A 21,964-nucleotide genomic window follows, 5' to 3' on the forward strand; every position below is an offset into this window, starting at 1 on the left:
CTTTTGTTGCTCTCTGACTGTCGTTTTGATTTTTTGTAAATTCATATTTTGTTGAAAAGCCTTGAATAAAAATGTTTGGAAAAAGGAAGGCAGCTCCCTACCCCCACCTCAAGGGCAATTAGGGATGGGCAATAAATGCTGGTCTAGCCAGCGACATCCACATCCTGAAAATTAATAAAGAAAGCTACAGCCACAGTTAGTAGGATATATCATTCAGAGATGATTTCCCAGATCTTGACGACTTGTGTGGTGATGTCACTGAACTCCTTGCAGCACTGCACCCAGGTCCTTGGGGCTTAACTCTTGGCATTCACTGCCACGGCTATCGAGTTCTGCTGCTTGTTACTCATGTGTCTGTAGGTCACTTGCTACCCCCACGTGACATCGCTCCACATTTCCACCAAAACCTCTGGTGCAGCATCTAAAAACCTTTGATAAAACTCTCTCCCCTGTTATACTATTCCTCAGTCTTTCACTTAAACAACAACCTCCAGCACTTCCAGCACTTGCTTCCATATGCACGGCAAGTCCCTTTCAAGCAGTACAGTGTAGCTTTTCACAACGATGTTGACACCCAAGTTCTTTTTTTGATTTGTTTATGGGATGTGGGCTCGTAATTATTGTCCATTCCTAATTGCCCTTGAAGTGAGTGGCTTGCTCGGCCATTTCAGAGAGCATTTAAGAGTCAAGCACATTGCTGTGGATCTGGAATCCCATGTAGGCCAGACCAGGTAAGGATGGCAGATTTCCTTCCCTAAAGGACATTAATGAACTAGATGGGTTTTTACAACCATCGACAATGGTTTCAGGGTCACCATTAGACATTTAATTCCATTTTATTGGATTCAGATTTCACCATCTGCTGTGGTGGGATTTTAATCCGAGTCCCCGGCTGTCTGGATTACTAGTCTCGTGACAATGCCACTACCACCTCCCCAGTGCAGGCTGGATGCAGAGATCATTCAAATGAACAGGCACTATGAAGTTGGCATGTTTCCTGAATGACAGTCAATGGGCGTGGTTTAATCACCCGTCACGACCGCCCTGCCTCTTTTCGGGGATATGCAATTTTCAGCCCCTTTGCTCATCATTTTGGTTCTTATTTTGGCCGTGGTGCATGGCAGTTCAGAATTGTAAAATACCAATAAGACTAGGAGTATTGCCGGTTTAAAGTCCCAGCTATGAATCTTATGCTCTCTACCTTCTACTGGCAGCACACAGGAGCTGGTGCCGAAGGAAGCGGTCAGTCTCTAACGTCACCTGGCAGCTGCCTGGAGGATTTCCGCTCAACACCATTCATTGAGTGCCAAGGAGCGCGTGGCACCTGCCACTACTTTACCGATAAATACAGCTTTTGGCTGACAACTGTGCAACCAAGCCACCAGTTTGGACTACTGGCTCCGTCAGAAACTCTGAAAATCGAGCATTTACAAAGACAAAGAGTTAGTAGATGTCAGGTTTGTCTGAAAAGATAAACAATTTCACCTGCATTGGAACTCTACAAGGAAAGCGTATGGTAAGATGTTTTACCAACGGGAAGATAACAATTCAGGCCTAATGGTTAATGGTGCTTATTTTATTTTCTCTCTCTTCAGTACACTTTCAACTTCAACCCATTAGAAAATGGATGTCAGGAGAATGTAACATTTACACTGGCACTAGCATGCTCATGGTAATCAATATATTCAAAAGTAAAATGTATGGAGATTGAATTTTATTTGAAATGTACAGCAATTTAATTGACATTATCAGTGCAATTTAACTTATAGATCTGTAAAATTATTTTTTAAAGCTGAAACATTTTTGTCACCTAGTCTTAGCAAGAGGCTGTAAAATTCAGATGACAAAATAGCTACAGATCATTCATAGTCAGGGTATTTGAAAGTGGTCTGTAAAAGGTTACTGTAACTATGTTCTTGCTAGTAGCAATGGTCCCATTGATAACTACGTGGCATGTTGAGAGTGGAGGGGGGATGCAATATTGGGCGTGAAATCTGGAAAAGGTTTCAGGACGTTGGTTTGTGATTTTTGAATAGTGCTGCCACATTTTAACATTACTGCTGGGATTGACAATGGATGTGCGACAGCGGATGTGGCACAGACCCACGTGGTGTGGTCCCAACTGGAGCATTTGGTAATGTTTGATGCTGCAGCAAAACAAGCAAGAAATGTAGTAATGCATTCAGGATAGTCACAGACCCCCAGGCCAACGTTTAATGACATCGTTTTTGCATTGTTGGGCAGATTAGAAAGTAGGAGATCAATACCCCTCCCCGGCAGTGCGACGAGGAACCCTGCTGCCGCATTGAAGGTGGCATGGCTTGAGTGGGCCGAGGAGGGCAGCAGCAGGCGCACTGCACCCCACACCTGGCTTCAACCAGGAAGCTCCTTAACAGGTCAGGAAAGGGGAGTACATCCACATCTGCATCCTCATGTGCTATCATCTGCCTGACCTCATGCTTCGCTTTGTCACACCTGCTCTGTCAGATAGCGCTCACACCCACGTGGCCTGCAAATGGACCCACTGTTCTCTTTCTAACCATCTCCTCAGACCCCATTTTTCCCACGTTGCCACTCACCCTGATCCTTCAGCTATTTGATGCCACTCCATGATAGTCATGCTGATCAAGTGCACTGCATCCTTCAGGTGAACACATGCCATTACAGTCAGGCATAGGTATGTTCACACTCCCATTGCAAAAGAGAGTCCAGGATACCAGGGAAAGGGGATAATCGTACACAGATTTTATAGTTGGCAGCTGCAGAAGGGGAATCAATGGAGTTTAGTACTGTATTGATTTATTTTACCATGGGAGATGGACAGATTGGGACCTCCCCGCTGCTTTGGGGTAGATTTTACAGGGAGACAGACTAAAAAGTCCGTCGGCACCACATTGATCAGAATGTATTAATTTGCACCACTTTTTCATGCTGCCCATTCTTGGTTACTGGGTGGCAACTCACTTTTTTGTGTTGATGAATGGGAAGGTATGGATTCATTGGGACTAGGGGGACGATGTGCAATGGGTGGATGGTTGGTTCAAGGACTGCTTTGTTTCGGTGGGATTGGGGGTGAGGAAAGGGCAATCATTGGATGTGATTCCTGGCCTCTTGATGTGATTCTTACATCGGTCCAGTGGAAGTGACTAATTGAACTGTGCAGCTATAAAGGAACCCGTGGCATTCGGGCCACAATGTGAGGTGCTGGTGTGTTCCAACTTCATCCTTCGTCTCCTCTTCTTTATTGGATTTGACAGTGGACAATTTGTGCTTATCAACTTGTTCTTCCTGCCAGTCAAATCCTCGTTGTGCAACACACTGCAACCACTCTGCCGGCCCTTACTCACGAACACTGAACGGCACCTCCAGATCAGTCCTGGCGCCTGAAGTGCCTCTTGAGCACGCCATTCCCTTGCTCAATGACACCTTTAGTGGTCGTATGGCTATTGCTGTACTGGTCTTGGGCTTCATTGGTGGGGTTACTTTACTAATGAGTGATATCTGTCGTTTGATGGAGAATTCCTTTGCCTCCTATTAGCCAGCCTGCACGTCCGCGTGCAGGTCCAAAGAAATGAAATGAAAATGAAAATCACTTATTGTCACAAGTAGGCTTCAATGAAGTTACTGTGAAAAGCCCCTAGTGGCCACATTCCGGCACCTGTTCGGGGAGGCTGGTACGGGAATTGAACCCGCGCTGCTGCATTACAAGCCAGCTGTTTAGCCCACTGTGCTGCTGCAGCATGAGAGCATTGTGGCAGCTCTCCTGCGGCTCCCTCCATGGCAGGCTGTTTCTGCTGCTGCTGCTCGCCACTTTGCTCCCCATCCAAGGCCAAATCTGTAGCATCACCAATCCTGGTCTTGCAAAAGGTCCAAAACTTCCAAGTTGCACAAATTAACCTCTCAACACAAGGACTCTCAACAAACCGTTTCCTCATGCAAGGTAAGAGATTAGCTGTGAGCATTGAGAATTTATTGATGTCTGGCTTTTTATCAGCATTCTCGCCTTTGTTTCATTAGTGAACCACTGGAACCTCCGCATACCCTGTTAAATTTAAATTGAGGTAAAAACATTCAAATTGTTTCATTCAAATATAAGCAGCAACCTGCCTCTCTGAAGGATCGGTTATGCACTCACACCCGAGTTAAAGCCAAACGTTGACACATCTGAACCAGCATTTGGACAGGCCAGTTGTTTCTTTGATTTTTAACAATCCTCAAAGCTCCACTCCCTCTTTACAGTTAAAACTCTTGGTCTGTGGAATATGACTGTGACTATATCACAGTGATAATAATAATCAGTCTGGGAAAAGTTACTGTAACGATATTCCTGCACTAATATCAATAAACATTCCAAACACACTAAAACAGCAAATTCTGCCAATTTAGTGAAAGATGATCAAATTAATAACTGGTTTCATTTAAGGGTGTCTTGAGTACAGATAGACTTAATTTATGTTATTCTTAAGATGCCAATAAAAAGACTCAAGGGACATCTGCTATGTTTCCAGGGTATTTGTTGAGGTGGCATATATTTTAAACCCGATTCAGCCCCTCCTACCACGGAGTGTGATGATGCCTCAGATGTAAATAGGGCTGGATTACTTTTCCTTTGTGCTCCCTCCTAGCCCGTGATTTTCCACCTGCTTGCTTTAATGGACAGAAAATCATGAGCTGGGAAGCATAGCTTATCGTATAGTTAATGCAATTGCTTTTATATTATAGGCTATTCAACGCATCTTTCAAATAATTCACTACGCTGTGCTAACCTTTCAAAATGTACAGAAACTTTCTGCTGGCTTATTCTAGGAGACAAAATGACAAAACAAGAATGCACTGACATGCTGAACTTACCAAAGGTTTTCTGTAAAACAATTGGAAAAAATCTCTGGTTGCTTCAAATTCAAAAATTCAAAACCCATACCATGATTGGACAGAATTATAAGCAACCTTTTTGTTACTTTTATGCACCCACACTAAATGTAACTTTTTGGTTTAGGGACTTTGAGTCTCCATCTTAGAAATTTTATTTGAAGCCATTAACTGTTAATGTCCACTTGAAACACGGAGGGGCTGTTATCATTGAATGGAGCAAACAGTAAGTACAGTACAAAGCCATAGGCACTAAATATCTCCCAGATCAAAATATTACATTTTATCCTGGTTACTTGAGCTGTTATAAGATTAAAAGTGACTGGCTGCCACTGTGCACTAACTTTCATAAGGTCTCATTTGAAACCAGTTAAGGTAGATGAGATGAACATGTCTTCTCTTCCCCCACCTGGTGTTGACCCTGAGTAAATGAGCAGCTACAATTCAATGCATAGTGAATGGAGGCCCACTCTGCACAATACCCCTCAGTTCAGAAGAGGGGTAACATCTTGAACAGATGTATTTCATAGCACATCGTACTTAGTATAATTTCCTTGTCTACTAGTCTTAAACGGATAATAATGAAAGCAGTGTATTTTACTATTATCATAATTTATCACTAACTTGCAAATAAAATGTTATTCAATTAAATTAATGTTTACTTGTTGCAGAATGTTGGCTTCATCCAAAAAGCATAAGCACAAATGTATAACTGCTCGATATTTAACATTTTGTTTGCCAAAGATCTTTAGATTTTAGAATAAATGCAATTAGAAAATATACTTAGTACCACCTTACAATAAAAGTAGCAAATTTGAATATTTTGCTTTGGAAAAAATTTCAAAACTTCTCTAATTCATTCTAACAGATAGGTTTTTGAAACATATTCAGTCTTTGCCCAGAAGCTCATATCAAAGACTTTATCATTTTACAGAACCTTATCTGCTTAATCGATCCTTGCAGCATTTCTAAATTTAATGTTAAGCATTCTGGGAATAGAGGAGGCAATTTTGGAAATAATTATTCTGTGTAAAATTATGTAAGGTTGTACATTGAAACGTGATCACCCCTTAACTGCACTGAACATGTAACATCCCACAGAATACATCTGCTGAATTTGCTGGCCGACGCAGTACTGGAAGGAATAGTGCTGGTTAATTCCCTGAGAAACGAATACAGCTGAAGTGCTCAGAAACCTAACCATGTGTGCAGTGCGATATTTGTGCAATTGATAAATAAAGTTGCACAATGCCAGTCGGCTTATTTAACCTTTTGGTATCCACATGATAGGACAAGCTGCACTCAATCAATGAGCTGAAATTCTTGTCACAATATTCATTATTCCAAATGCTGCTGCCACAATAAGCAAGAAACTGTAAGCATCAGTCCATCGCCCAAACACTATATAGATTTTCATTTACAGCCCTAATTTGGAAGGCCGTATCTGTACTTCGACAGATTAGTTTGAATCTCTTTGATTAGCAGGGATCTAAAACAACATCTAACTTTTCTATAGCCCTGCTAGTGGTAGGTACGAATATTAAAGCACTCCAAGGAAATTAAACAAGGTAGAGAGATGAAGGACCAAAAGCCTCGTGAACTGAAGGTTTCAGCTTTTATGTGAGTTATGTGAAGGCTGAAGTCTGATGTATTAAAAAAAAGGCATTAGATGCTGCACTGTATACATTATACGTAAAGTAGAAGGTACTGGGTGAATTTGGTGTCGGTGGCAATTCAGTTGTAGTCACCTTCCTTAAAGTACAAGCCATTTTTGTATGTGCAATGATATTCGGCGTGATCAGTCAGTTTACATTAGATGGATCTGATTACAGAACTGACCGTCCACTTTGATGCAAGAAGGAATATTGCAGCTCTTTCCCATGCTGCAACAATAGCTTCTGTTAGGTAATAAAGATACACATCACTCATCTGTTTTAGTTCACCAAGCAAAGATTCACAACTTCAACCTGAGACTCAGAGTTGTTTGATACTCATGCCCGAATGCACGGTTTCTCCTTTCCTGCTTGCTCACCAACCTGACTGTGGAGGTTGACAAATTGTGCTTTGTTAAACAGTAGCCAGAGTGTGTACTTGGTGTGTGATGGGAGGGGCCTTGGGCCTTGACTTAAAACCAGCAGGTACCTGTTGCTATCTTTGTGGATGGAAATAAGGGCTGCAGGTGGATAGAATATGTTCCTAAAAAGCAACATGTTGAATGAAAGTGAGCTGAATAGAAATTTTTCCCGTAGTAAATTCCCAGAAGAATTCTTTTCCATAATAAGGGTGGGTTATTAACCTGACCGGTAATTTTTACATAAAAAATTTATTTGCAGCTTTGAATCTAAATTGGCTCAAACATCCTCTTTGTGGGCGCGATTCTACCAAAACATCCCTATCGCCAATCTTCTGTCCATGCTCATTGGTTACTTCCTACACCATCAACGTTTATTTATATAAGCTAACTTTGCCCATCAATAGGGCACGCTCAGTTCATCTGTTTTGTTTCAAATGCAACATGCATTCAAGCTTGATACCCACCAACCTCATGGTACAAGACCATGAATCAGGAATGGAAGAAAATAACTTCAAACATTAAAATTCATCGAGAATTATTTGTCAGCATTAAATGATGGGGCCATGCCCTTTCAATGTTGTATGTTGATATTGCATTAGTTGAGCATTGGTTCTTTCAAATTGCATTTTTCATCTTAATTGGCGAAGTAGTAAAATTGATTTCTTTAAAGCTGCATGATTCTGAGACACCAGATAATGTGTAAAGTGCTGAAGAGTATTTAGATCAGATTTTCAGTTCTGTACAATATTCTGATGTGTAGTATCCAAGTCAAATACACAGCACATACTTGGACTTCCCCATCAACATTACATTTACAATATTCTGTGGAGCACAGTGGCACAGTGGTCAGCATTGGTGCCTCACGGCGCCAAGGTCCCAGGTTCGATCCCGGCTCTGGGTCACTGTCCGTGTGGAGTTGGCACATCCCCCCCCCCCCCATGTTCGCGTGGGTTTCGCCCTCACAACCCAAAGATCTGCAGGGTAGGTGGATTGGCCACACTAAATTGCCCCTTAATTGGAAAAATGAATTGGGTACTCTAAATTTACAAAATAAACATTTACAAGATTCTAAAGATTCCAGTTCATAAGTGTTGCGTTATTACAATTATATAATACCTTGGGGTTATTTACTGTACAAAACACAAGGCACCAATCACTCATAAGATAAACACGTTGTGGGCTCATTTACTGGGACTAGACACAGGAGATGGTTCTACAAAGATACAAAGCTTGAAGACATCAGAGCTGTGCGTGTTTGCTCTGCAGAAAACAGAAATGAAACTGAGACTGGATCACAGGACACATTTTCCCTCTCGTGATGTCATGCCTAAATGGGTCCGACTTCATATCCCTTAAAGGTATATTAAAAGAAGTACAATGCTCAATGAACAATATCTAATTTAAATGTGGGATATGAATTGGATCAGGCTTCTAAAGCTTAAAATTGCCATTACTTAATCACTGGTTTTTAATTTATCTTGTGTCTCCTACACCCTTACAAGTTGTATAGGCTTTTTCCTTGACCTAGATATATCGATTCAACACATTTCTCTGACTGAGTCCATTTGAAAGTAGAGCTGATTGGGAATTGTCAAGCCGCTCTGCCAGCAATCCTCAGACATGCTCGAGGCGGAAGCCTAGAGAGAGAGTGAGAGTGTTACCGGGCAATCTCCCCATGAGCGTCTGGGTTAGCCTGGGCATGTCCTTACCCAATTCCCTCAGTTCTTCCAACCAGTAGACAGGAGCCTGGCTCAATCCTCCCCTCATTTCTCTCTCTGTGACGCTGGGCGACACTTAGACCATAAGACATAGGAGCAGAATTAGGCCACTCGGCCCATCGAGTCTGCTCCGCCATTCAATTATGGCTGATATTTTTCTCATCCCCATTCTCCTGTCTTCTCCCCATAACCCCTGATCCCCTTATTAATCAAGAACCTATCTCTCTCTGATTTAAAGACACTCTTCCCTCTTTCCCTCTCCCCTCTCTCGGTGAACCAGGTCACCCCGGGGCAGGGGCAGGGTGACCAACTCTGGGCGAAAAGATAAGGGACATTTCACCATGGATGGGCCGAGGGGAGGTGGTGGTGGCACAATTTGGGAGTGAGGGCGTGGTTGTGCTGATCAGTCCTTGAGATCGGTGGAGGGCGGAGTGGGACAGGTGAGGTGTAGGCAATAGGGGTGAGCGGTGGGGGGGCAACCCGCAGCCGTGCGACCCACATTGATTCTGATACCGCCAGCTGAGATCCACAGCACACACAACACCCAACAGGGCGGACCCAAAGGAATGCCATCAACGCAGGCTCAGGAATAATCCCTGAACTTTGAACTGGGACTGAGGAAATCCGGGACGAAACAGTAGCACAGGGGTTAGAACAGTTGCTTCACAGCTCCAGGGTCCCAGGTTCAATTCCCGGCTTGGGTCATTGTCTGTGCGGAGTCTGCACGTCCTCCCCGTGTCTGCGTGGGTTTCCTCCGGGTGCTCCGGTTTCCTCCCACAGTCCAAAGATGTGCAGGTTAGGTGGATTGGCCGTGATAAATTGCCCTTAGTGTCCAAAAATGGTTAGGTGAGGTTACGGGGATAGGGTGGAGGTGTGGGCTTAAGTAGGGTGCTCTTTCCAAGGGCCGGTGCAGACTCGATGGGCCGAGTGGCCTCCTTCTGCACTGTAAATTCAATGAATTACATCAACTCTTCTAAACGTTAAAAAAATTGGACCTTTGTCTTTCCAGAGTTCAGATGATTTATACATAGTTCCAGTATTTTGTCACTGCCTTGGTGGACATTAAGGCAATTAAGTTAATTTGATTTTATTCAATTCAATATTTTAACTGCTGAATCAAATCATAACTGGCAGGAGACTGACTCGAGCTGCCGGATGATTGTTACACTTCAGCTTTTGAAATGTAAGCAATGATTTATGTTTGCAGGTGACTAACCAAAGCTTCAGATGTTATTCCTGTTTCAGTTTATGGGGGTGTGGGAAAATGTTCGTTATAAAACCAACTCAGTCATTATCACATAATCAAAATATTTGATTTGGAACATAAATTATTTATTACCTTGTTACCGACTCTGATGTAAATATTATTTTCCCCAACTAATTTTGGAAATCATAATTGCAGTCTGCCGTACTCAGTATTTCCAGCAGAGGGCGCACCACTGCATAGCAAACATGAGAGACCGATGTTTTTTTTTGAGAAGTCGCTCAAATCTCATTGTAACTGTGTACTTAGCCCAAACCTGTAGAACTAAAGCAGAACCCATTTCCCCAATTGATGTGTTGACAATAGTTGCAGGAACTACTACATTTTGTATCGAAGGATTCAGGAACAAAAACAATGAAAACAAATAATGGGAAAATACACAGGTGAGGCAACATTAAAGAAGAAAATATGATTTGTAATATAGCACCATTCATGACTACGGGACCTCTCCAAGTCTTTTTATTTTAGCCAATGAAGTATAAAGTGTCCCCACTGTGGGTGTACCTACACCTTGTGGTCTGGTTCAAGGCGGCAGCCCACCACCACCTTCTCAAGGGCAATTCGGGATGGGAAATGAATGATGGCCTAGCCTACATCTCATGAAAGAATATGTTTTTTTTTAAAAGGGAATAAAGATTTCTGGCCATGTACCAGCACAAATCTTTGAAAGCTGCGGGACAAGTTGAGAAACCTATTTTTTAAAAAGCAGACCGGATCCTTGGCTTTATAAACAGAGTACAAAAGCAAGGAAGTTATGGTAAACCTCTGTAAAACACAGCCTTTATAGAACCACCCCCTGCTGAGGCATTATGTTCAATCTGGCCACCACACGTTCGGAAAAATCTCAGAGCCTTGGAATGGGCGGATAAGAGGTTTACGAGAAGCGTTCGAGGGATATCGGACTCCAGTTACACGGAGGGACCAGAGAAAATGAAGTTATTCACGAGAAAGGTTAAAAGTTTAATTAGAGGTGTTCAAAGCCATGAAGCGATTGAACAGAGCAAATCAGGAGATTGGGTGGAAATCCCAGGGCAGGAGCTCCCCTGCTCCTCCAGGTCTCACAAGGAAAGTCAAGAAGAATAGTGAGATATGCCTTTCTCGCCTCCTCTGACACCAACTCTTCTTCCCATTAGATTGCACTGGCTTCTTTGCACTGCGACGTCGTCGAAGATTTAGCTATTGATTGAAGCACAGTGTTTCCAGTTGGTTTTCATCCCACCGGCTCAGAAAAAGTAATTTGAAAGCAGAATCTCCAGGGTCAGAGGGTGACATTGATGAGCGACATGGACAATCCTAATTCCCATTGAGCTAGAACACCTGGCAAGTTGTGACAAAAGTGGCATTCTTCTGATCATTTGATGAAGTCACCTACATAGAATTGAAACTCTTGTATTTTGGGCTTTGCACATATTCATGGCAGCTTTCAGTTCAACTGATTCAATTTGATGACATTAAAAATAAGTACAAATTTGCCTTTAGGAGACCAAGTTCTGGCTGAAATTCCCTGTACATGAAAATCTGAACAAATTCTAAGTTACAATAGTGTGCTATGCCTCCAATCTTCATCCCATTTAAATTATTTTATCCCTGATGCACAGTCGCTCTTCAACTTGTTAAGTGTCCGGAAGTCAGTTTATTCATTTCTTTTCAAAATGTATTTCTTCGGGTTTAGGTTTGGGTGTTAGTTTTTGAGAAATTAAGAAAAGACTGACTCTAAAAGTCGAGCGCATAAAAAAAAATCTATTTACCTCCACCGAGGCCGTATTAAGATTCTCTATCGGCATTATCAAGGTGCCACTCAATAAGTGGCAGATGTTACTGGTCCATTCATGCAAAAGCCGTGCAGTTCATAACATTCCCAACATTGCCAAGAGTGACAACTGAATTAGACACAATTTTTACAGACGTGAGCACCTCCTTTATTAGAATCAGTTTACTGTACAAATGTGACTATTCAGACTCTCTGAAAGATGACAACATGGGCATCAGTCTGAAAGCCTGTCTTTCAATAACCTGCCAAATGGCATGGAATGCCAAGGGAAATCCACTCAATATGGTATCAAAGTGGTTTGGCGCCCCATGCAAGGCTTTTGTTCAGCAACATTCTGTTATATAATTGTAATTTCTAAGTGGTTAACCATTAGCTGTCTGTATATTAATCTCAGTGTGACACAATATCATCCATTCTAAAGTAGTTTCACCCACAGTTTCATCAATGATTAAATGTGTGCCAATTACTAAACATCACTGTTAAAAGTCAACTATTCTCCAAATTTTCCTGTCCTGCCCACAGTGATGCCCGCCAGAGTCGGGGCCTTAAAATCCTGGGCGGAGGTCTTTTTCAGTCCCGATGTGTACGATACAAGGATGTAAAATAACTTCATAGTTAATTGAAAAGGAAGTCAGACTCATTTGGGGAGGATTTTAATGCTAATTTGGATAGATTTACTCAAAAAGCATTTCCGTGCGAGTGAGCTGAAGTTCAGAGTAAACGATACCTCTCGATACTAGAAATTGGGGAACAAAAATAAAAGCGTGCGCGGGCTTGTATTGTTTCATGGTTACATTCCACACAGTGGCAACAGAATTCAACGAAGGCTGGATTTATATGCATCTTGCAAAATATACTGCCTTTATTGGTGAATATAGCTATCCAGTTTTGTTATTAATCCCAGGGTGACATACCCCGCCCCATCAAATTGAGCAGTACCTGCCAGCAATAATAACCTTTATTATCACAAGTAGGCTTACATTAACAGTGCAATGAAGTTATTGTGAAAATCCCCTAGTCACCACATTCGGGCGCCTGTTCAGGTACACTGAGGGAGAATTCAGAATGTCCAATTTTAACTAATAGCATGTCTTTCAGGACTTGTGGGAGGAAACCGGAGCACCCAGAGGAAACCCTCACCAACACGGGGAGAACGTGCAGACTCCACACAGACAGTGACCCAAGCCGGGAATCGAACCTGGAATCCTGGCACTCAATTCTTGGGCCATTTTGACTTGACTTCAGCTCACCCAAATTTGCAAGTTCTGGAGCCGCATGCCCCTGACAATGGTCTGCACCTAGAAGGAGGAGCAGAAATCGTCATTCCACTCAGAAGTTTGCAGCCACTCTCAGGGGCAGCAGTCACAAGAGCCAGTGGCAGCTGCCAGTGAGCTTGCACTTCACGGAGTGACTCTGCTCATAGTACTTCAGAGTCCATCCTGGGTCCCCTCCTATTTCTGTTATGGGTTGGTAATTGCCCTGCTTTAAGGAGTGTTAGATGGTCTGTTAGTTGAGCAGGTAAAAAAAGTGTACAAGGATGAGTCTCTGCAGTGAAAGGTTTATCAAAGGCAGTATGTTTTGCTGTTTGACGTTGTCATGTGAGGGTTGAGGGTGCTGGGCCTTTTCTCATTAGAACGGAGAAGGATGAGGGAGACTTGATAGAGGTTTATAAGATGATCAGGGGAATAGATAGAGTAGACAGTCAGAGACTTTTTTCCGGGTAGAACAAACCATTACAAGGGGACATAAATTTAAGGTGAATGGTGGAAGATATAGGGGGGGATGTCAGAGGTAAGTTCTTTACCCAGAAAGTAGTGGGGGCATGTAATGCACTGCCTGTGGAAGTAGTTGAGTCGGAAACATTAGGAACCACCAAGCGGCTACTGGATAGGTACATGGATCACGGTAGAATGATGGGGTGTAGATTAAATTGTTTTTAATCTCGGACAAAAGTTCGGCACAACATCGTGAGCCGAAGAGCCTGTTCTGTGCTGTATTTTCTATGTTCTTTGTGAGAGTATCTTTAAGAAATGGGTGTTTATTAAATAGCTGTAGTGGATGTACCTTTAAGAAATGGGTGTTTATTAAATAGCTGTAGTGGATGTACCTTTAAGAAATGGGTGTTTATTAAATAGCTGTAGTGGATGTACCTTTAAGAAATGGGTGTTTATCAATAGCTGCAGTGATGTCAAAGTGTGGGTGGAGCTGGACTGTCTGTCTGCTTTACTTTCACTTTGGGCTGTCTGCTACAGGGTGTATTTAGTTTTGTTTTGAGAGCTGGATAGCTGCAGGAAAAGCAAGCAGCTGTATAAGGATCTCTCTGCAATCTATAGACTGTATCCAGATCATTTGGATGATTTCAAAGTGATAACTGCTCTCAGTAGAGAATTTAAACCTCTGCTGATCATTTGTTTTATGGATGTTGCGAGGAAAGATTAAGGTTTACTTATAGAATATTGTATCTGTGGGGATGATTGGTGTTGATAGTTGTTAAGATGCTTACTGTGGTTTTATAAAGTGTTAACGGGTTTCATAAATAAACACTGTTTTAATTCAAAAGTACATTAGCTCTCTGTTGCATCACACCTGTAAAGTAGACCCGTGTGCTCCCCATAACCACAATCCATTAAAAGTTGTGGGTCAGGTGAACTCCATGATACACTTTGGGGTTCTCTAAACCCTGGCCCATAACAAAGTAATCATTTTAGGTTGTTTTACAAGCAGGCATCTAGGCACAGAAGCTACGTGGTGGGTGGGGTGAGAAAGCAGCACAGATACTGCGGAATGTAGGCATAGCATATGTAGGGCAGGGCCCATTTTCACCCACTTTGAAATTATCATAAACACTAGGGCCAGAATTTATAACCCCCTCCACCCTGTCCCAGTCCACATCCTAGCAGGTATTTCGGAAGGGTGAGGAGAGGGTTTAGGAGAGTATGATTGTATGAATGGGATTCCGTCTAGAATAATACACGCCCCAAACTGGAAGCAATTTTATGCCAAGGCTGCCAGGGCCTTTGGGGTGGTGGGGGAAATGGGGGGGGGGATGGGAGAGGCTGTCCTTGCCCCAATTAAAGCCCTTAAGTTGTCACTTAGTTGCCTATTAAGGGTGTTTTCCTATCCAGCCTCAATTTTAGGTTGGCGGATGAATGACAAATTGGGCGGCAACTGAAAAAATGACCAACCCTACAGGGACGGGGGGGGGATACTGTCATCAAAAGTCTCTTTCTGACTGGGGGCACCGTCCCCTCAAGGAAGGGGACATCGCCGGTGCCGACTTCTCTTGTACAAACTGCGGCCACAAGGACTCCACAGGAATTATGCAGAACTCCTGGTCTGGATGGAGTGAATGTCTGTCCATGTGCAACTTGAATCTGAGACCAGGACCTTCGACCCGATGAGGTAGCGGCAGGGTGCCCGCAACGACATGAAATTCACCGAGATCCTCATTGAGGCATACCTAATTAAAAAGCAGACGATTGTGCGTGTTCGCCCGACCTGCTGCCCAGCGGGAATCCCATTGACTTTACCACCAAGCCTACAAGTCGGTGGACTTCTGGCTGACCCACAGCCTCCCCAGCTGGTCTCACAAGCCAGCAGGCTTATTTAAAACTCTGGTGAGGAGGAAGAACTATTTTAAACTGGGTGTTTCAGACTGCTGCAGATCTTCCTGGAGCTAGTAAACATGCTGCTCCGGGGGGGGGGGGGGGGGGGGGAACACTCCGCAATGGTGGCAACATCTTGATGTACAGTCTTGACTTCATTATGTTTCTATTTGTAGTGATACCATATGGATGTGCACTGGGAAAAAATGTCAGTCAGTCCACATGCTATGCAGAATGGTGGACCCACAAAGTGCAGCAATTTACAAAAGATTGGCTGCACATTAAGTAAACATGGGAGAGTTACACAGTTGGCTCATTCTCTCATGGTCTTCTGCTGGAACTACTACAATCCAAAGGTCAGTGTTATTGGCAGGTTGCGCTGGGACTGGAGTTCCTCTTTCACAGCAGCAATCTCCCACCAATTACATGGATTTGGAGAACAACAGCATTGGGATAAGTGCCAAGAATGATGGAAAAGCAGATGTTAAGATGGTAAATATACCCAGAAGAGATCGTTTGGAAAGAAGACAGTGGCAGGCCAAAAACCATAAGCTGACATTTTGTGGTCAATGACGAAGTGACAGCACTTGCCTCTGACCATGAACAGGGCCGCTGACAAAGATTTCACAATCTCCTGATGTTCACTTCAATCTGGCACCCAAGTCAGCGGATCGCCAGGCATCTAGTAACAGTGATGCCAGTAGGAAAGCAGCCAATTACATTGAAGTATTCCCAAAGACAGTAAACTAGGAAGTACCTTCACTATTTATACAATTTACAGAGTGTGAACTTGATAATTGGGGCAATGGAAGTAGAAATATCAAACATCACAAAATTAGAACATTGTAATGTAAGAATGGCAAAATATGACATTACACAAATGGAAAATTGGTTTTCCAAAGCTAGGAGGTTTTTCAGCAGTTATGATCAAACTAGCTATAAACATTCAGTCATGCTTCATTACCCCAGCACAGTCATTCTTTTTTAATAACAATATTACAGCTACAATGAGGAAAGCTCCAGTCAATTGCAGTCTACAAAGACTTCTACAGTGCACTCTCTGGTGAAGTGTAGAATCACTGACAGAAACTTCTGGATTCCACATTTAATTATATATGTGTAGACTGCAGGGGGTGATTGCACAATTGGTGAGTCCTGGGAGAGCCCCAAATTGCACTTCACACCGGGTCGATCGCGTGCTGCTCAACTCGCTACACCCGGAGCGATCTGATCACACCTTCATTGAGCGTGAGCCACATGATATTTAAATGACCCTTAGGCTCATTTAAATATACGGACGCTGTATGCACCTGGTGCCTGGGAGTCAACGGATGCGTCTGCCAAGCCTCAACCGGGCACCGTTGAGCACTGGTTTTCGCAAGCATGTACCAGGTTAGGCAGGGAGTGTGGAGATTGGGGCATCAGTACAAAATGGCACCCCGATCTGTGAGGTGACGGTCCTGCTGACGAGCTCAGCTCCCCAGTGCGGAAAAGCTGCCCAAGTGTGGCATTGATAGATAGAAACTCCCCGAGGCCTCCAAAACCGGCTAAGGGCCATTGCATAGCGGTCTCAATCTCAGCACATCAGGAGGGACTCTATCAGGTTCTGCAGGTGCAAAGTGGTACGGTGGTATTCAGTGAGCCTCTATCGCTAATCCCAAGTTACAAACCCCTGTATTGCTTGGTGTTTATGGCTTTAGTATACATTTTTAAAAAAGGATGTTTCCTGAAGCAAAGCCTTCCTTATATACAATGATAAAAACAAGTTTACAAGGAAGTGCAGACAACATAATGAAGAATAACATTGTATTATTTTTTTCTTCAAATACAAAAGCCAAATGATTATAAAAATGTTGGTTATATTACAAACTCATTTTAGGATCATGGGATCCAATTAGCTCAAATTGAAACGAAAGAAGTTTCTAAATCAGGAAACTGGGCAATGCCTCTGTAATTTTGCTTCTCAGATGTGGTCAGAGGAGTAAATCCTCCGACTGTTGTGTTGTGCTCCAACTCCAGAGTTTGGATCAGTTTCATTCAAACCATTCTATTCCCTGACCCACACTTGCAAGTTACATTAATGAACACACATTGTGTTTATTGAATGCAAGTGTGATATTCAAAAAGTTAAGACATATTCATAAGACACACATCACGTACCATTAAAAAGATAATTAGAGGACTTTTCTTACCCACATGAAAGGGCGCTTTGAAAAAATTGAAATCAACTGGTTTCTGGAGATTGCAACCAGATCAAAAGCTTGTTATGATTCGTATTTTCAAAACTAATTTCAGATTTGAATAAGGACTATCAAATAATTTAGAGCCAAGTCTTGTGTTTTGATTTGTTGTATGCAGCTAATCGTATAGATCATACAACAGTAGTAACTGTTTAAAAAACATAGTTATTTTTAAACTATATAACACATTATACACCATCCCATTCACCTTACCCTGTTCTACAATTAACATAAAAGATGAAGAACATAAAATTAATTACATTTTTGATTTATGACTTTTGTATATTGACCTGAAGTCTCAAAAGTGGCCGATAAATAATCAAATTGCAGCTCCCAGCTGTTCAAAGAATGTAACTATGTAGATTCCGCTTTTGTCTGTCCAGTTAACAGCTTTCATAGAATCCCTACAGTGCAGGAGGCCATTCAGCCCATTGAGTCTGCACCGACCCCCTGAAAGAGCACTCCACCAGGCCCACTCTCTTTCTCTCTTCTCCCCCCCCCCCCGTTCCCGCATCTAACCTTTCGACACTACGGGACAATTTTGAATGGCCAATCCACCTAACCTACACAACTTTGGACTGTGGGAGGAAACACACACACACAGGGTGAATGTGCAATTTCCAAACAGAAAGTCACCCAAGGTCAGAGTGGAACTCGGATCCCTGGTGCTAACCACTGTGCCACCCTTCAACTATCATTCATGGACAGCATCTCTCTCCCGTTACTTTCCGTAGCACTAAATTGTTCCAAAAGGTAAATTATTCTTGATTATTTTTGAGCTTCAGTATAATGCTCCTCACTGTCTCCCCTCCACCATGATCAAAATGACGATTTGATGTTCTGCAGTCTAACTCAGCATTCATTTACTGAAGGCAAAGAGAAAACAATTTCTCTATAATTCATCCTAAATACAATAGAATGCAGAGTTATACGGCTCAATGTAAACAGCACTGACTTGTCGGTAGAATTTTCATAAGCGAAATATCCAACTGTACTCACGGCTTTACCTTTTTGGTGTGCGTTAGTTTTGCTGTGCTTACTGCTGTAAATGGTATGGATCCATTTCCTGGGTCCTATTCTAGATTAACTACTTAAATTGTCAAAATATAAAAGTTGCTGTCTTACAAATTGAAACCCATGTCAGAGTACATACACTGCTGCGACATCATTGAATTCCAAAAAAGTCAAATAAAACCATGCATTAGAAGAATAAATTTTATTTTTTAACCATTGAAAACTTTTTGGGTCTTTTCAATCCCTTTCCTCTCCGATTTAATTCAACAATTCAGCAGTGGACTACAAAATAACTATTGCACTTAAGCAATATAGTGTACCTTGAGACATTTCTGAGAGAATTGGTAAAAGTGCTATACAGAATAAAGTTTTTCATTACTCTCCAGGCTGGGAAGACACATCAGAAATTCCTTGACCCTGTGCTCCCAGCAGACAGCTAGCTGCGTGTCAGAACATCAGTGCCTAGCACAGACCATGTCTCGCACTCTTGCGAGTGTGACTTCCCAGTGGTGGTGCAAGATTGCTTCCAGCATTACAACCGGTGAACCTTCAAATACTAAGGTCTTTCCAGTAGCCCCATCCCAATTGTTGAAGTGGAACTGGGTTTTCACCTCCACAGGCTAGCCTGGCAATTCATTTCAAATGTTGAAGCCATTCATGATGCAGCAACGAGTATGCTTTATTTTGGTACAGAGAGGGTTTCCTCCTCTCAGAGTAAACCAGCATTAAACTACGTTTAATTGAAGGCAAGGGTTAGTCAAGACTTTAATTTCAACTTTGCCCTGGAGGTCAACATCGCACCAGTTCCAACATCACAGGTAGAATTTTAAGAAATTAAAAACCTTATGGTAGTTTTATCTGATGTTTGAACCAATGTCACGTAATAACAACAGGTACCTGCATTCTCGGTTGCTAAAAGAAAAATGACATTTATATGAAAAAGGTGCAAAAAACAGTGCAAACGGTAACTATATGTAATTGATAAAGGCATAGCAGTCGTTAGCAGCACAGAAAGGAATGAATGTCCATTATCATTTAGCAAATCGATAAATTCTTCTCTGCCTGATTTCCTCGTCACTCAGTCGACCTGGTCTCCCAAAGGTGTCTGATCTTCTGCGGTTATTATGGACGCCTGAAAACACATCACCGGATGAAAGTGAGCTGCTGTGATTAGGATTGATTCAGGCATGAAACACACACAATATTCACTTCAAAAGGAGCCAGGGCAGAGGGGATACCTAAACTCATGCAATAGCTTCCATCACTGGAGGCAGGGTCGGCAAACGATTATTCTGCTCAATTCAAGTCCGAAAAAAAATATTTTTTTTAAAAGCGAAAAGTGAAATGAAATGAAAAAATGAACTGAGATGAAAATCGCTTATTTGTTGGTAATATCCTTCGAGTTGCTCCCATATGCAGTGGAAATCCTGTTTATACGTGTAAATTCCCACCCATTGTGAATGCTCCTTTAGCCTCAACGATCAAAGCACAAAATCGCAGGTTTTACATGCAACAGTACACAACTTATCCATGGGTAACATTGCCATAAACTCAACAGCAAACTAACCATATTGTTTCACATCATCTCCATCCACTTCCTTATTACTGAACCAGGTTTTTTTGGGCACGAGCCAACTATATAGGCATAAAACAATGGGTCCTCATCTAAAAAGTTATGTTTAAAAGCAACATCTATCAATTTTGTACGATAGAAACCTCATGTTAACTGCAATGAGGTTCTTTTAGACGTATGTGGAAAGCACATCACTACACTCACAATACAGGTAAATATACTTCATGTATATTCTTACTTAACATCCTACACAATTCAGTAACCATAGAAGTAATGCACTCAATCAAACACATACACGCACACTGTTTTCGGTCTTACCAAGTTACCAATAAATACACATGCATACATTGTAACAGTGAGTGTTGTGACCTTATGCTCGATGACTTATGTCTTTGACGCGGTTTTAATTTACTGATCAGCAATGCAATTAGCCAAATCTGGATTCCTAATTAGTCATGTGTCCAGTGGCTAATGCACTGAAAAACACTTGGTCTATCACATGCACTGAATCTCGAGGCCAATGGGAGAGGCTGTTAGAAACAATGGAGAAGAATCAAAGGCTTGCTTCCCCAATGAGTGCAGAGGTTGTAGAAACCATGTAAACATCCAATTAACTAGAGTGCATGTTATGTTCAGTTACTCTCCTATAAGGTTCATCATATGGAAAATTGTACAGATGACTCTGACTGCCTTGATTACACCTATTAATTCTACAATAGGTGAATTTACAAAGCAGATTCATGAGCTGGCCCACACACACATATATATATGACCATGTATTCAAATTAGTGGTGGGTAGAACAAACCTAAAAGAGATAGAAGCTAGTCATAAACAGATATCAATTCAAATGCTGCAATTCCAGTAATTACGACATATTGGGTGGGATTTGATCCAGCAGAGAGCAGTAGAGCGGAGCTGCTGATTGGCTGTTGCAAGGGAAATGTGCATACCTCCGTTGTGGTCACCCTAACTTGAAGGTGTACCTGAGCTCGTGACCCTAGCTTTTCTAGTGAAGACAAGCATCCAGCAGAGGGCAGTAGAGCGGAGCTGCTGATTGGCTGTTGCAAGGGAAATTTGCATACCTCTGTTGTGGTCACCCTAACTTGAAGGTGGTTTGTGGAGGAGCTGATGTCAAGTGACACTTAAACCCAAAACACTTCTTCAGTGTTTCCCTCCCTGCCCCCTCCTCTAACCAAAAAAAACCCAACCGCTGTAAAGATCAAGAGGAACGCTCGAGGTCAGGTAGAAGTAGAAAGAAGTTGAACCGTGGCACCACAGCCTGCAGGTAAGGGATTGGCTGGTGACTGGTAAGTAGTTTCTCTTTTATTTTCCCTCAGGTGTTATCGTGCAGGGCGCAGAGGTTGCTGAGTGAGTGCTTGCTGAGAAGGGGAGTGAATAACAGGTAAGCTCTTTCTTTCTTTTTCTATCTAGAGGGGATGGCAGGGAAGGTAGTGCAATGTTCCTCCTGCAGAATGTTTGAGGTGAGGGACGCCGACAGTGTCCCTGCTGATTTCATCTGTGGGAAGTGCACCCATCTCCAGCTCCTCAGAAACCGCGTTATGGAACTGGAGCTGGATGAACTTCGGATCATTCGGGAGGCAGAGGTGGTCATAGATAGAAGCTTCAGGGATGTAGTTACTCCGAAGAATAAAGATAGATGGGTGACGGTGAGAGGGGCTGGGAGGAAGCAGTCAGTACAGGGATCCCCTGTGGTCGTTCCCCTTAGTAACAAGTATTCCGCTTTGGATACTGTTGGGGGGGACGATTTACCAGGGGTAAGCCATGGGGTGCAGGTCTCTGGCACAGAGTCTGTCCCTGTTGCTCAGAAGAGAAGG

The 21,964-nt window shown here is 42.6% G+C and overlaps 2 protein-coding genes across 3 annotated transcripts in view; one reads left to right on the forward strand and one right to left on the reverse strand.

Annotated features, from left to right (window-relative positions):
• LOC140389020 (uncharacterized) overlaps positions 1-5,520 on the forward strand; it is a 278,261-nt gene extending 272,741 nt beyond the window's left edge. Inside the window, exon 47 of the mRNA XM_072473187.1 lies at positions 1,215-5,520. Within this exon, the coding sequence (XP_072329288.1) occupies positions 1,215-1,475 (261 nt within the window). The 3' untranslated portion in view covers positions 1,476-5,520. The remainder of the gene's footprint in view (positions 1-1,214) is intronic.
• A 13,222-nt stretch (positions 5,521-18,742) lies between these two features.
• Positions 18,743-21,964, reverse strand: part of rhbdd1 (rhomboid domain containing 1) — a 70,646-nt gene continuing 67,424 nt past the window's right edge. For both annotated transcript variants that reach the window (XM_072473988.1, XM_072473989.1), the window contains exon 7: positions 18,743-19,687. In XM_072473988.1, the coding sequence (XP_072330089.1) occupies positions 19,587-19,687 (101 nt within the window). In that variant the 3' untranslated portion in view covers positions 18,743-19,586. The remainder of the gene's footprint in view (positions 19,688-21,964) is intronic.

This window comes from Scyliorhinus torazame, chromosome 14 (genome assembly GCF_047496885.1).
Source record: "Scyliorhinus torazame isolate Kashiwa2021f chromosome 14, sScyTor2.1, whole genome shotgun sequence".
NCBI lineage: Eukaryota > Metazoa > Chordata > Chondrichthyes > Carcharhiniformes > Scyliorhinidae > Scyliorhinus > Scyliorhinus torazame.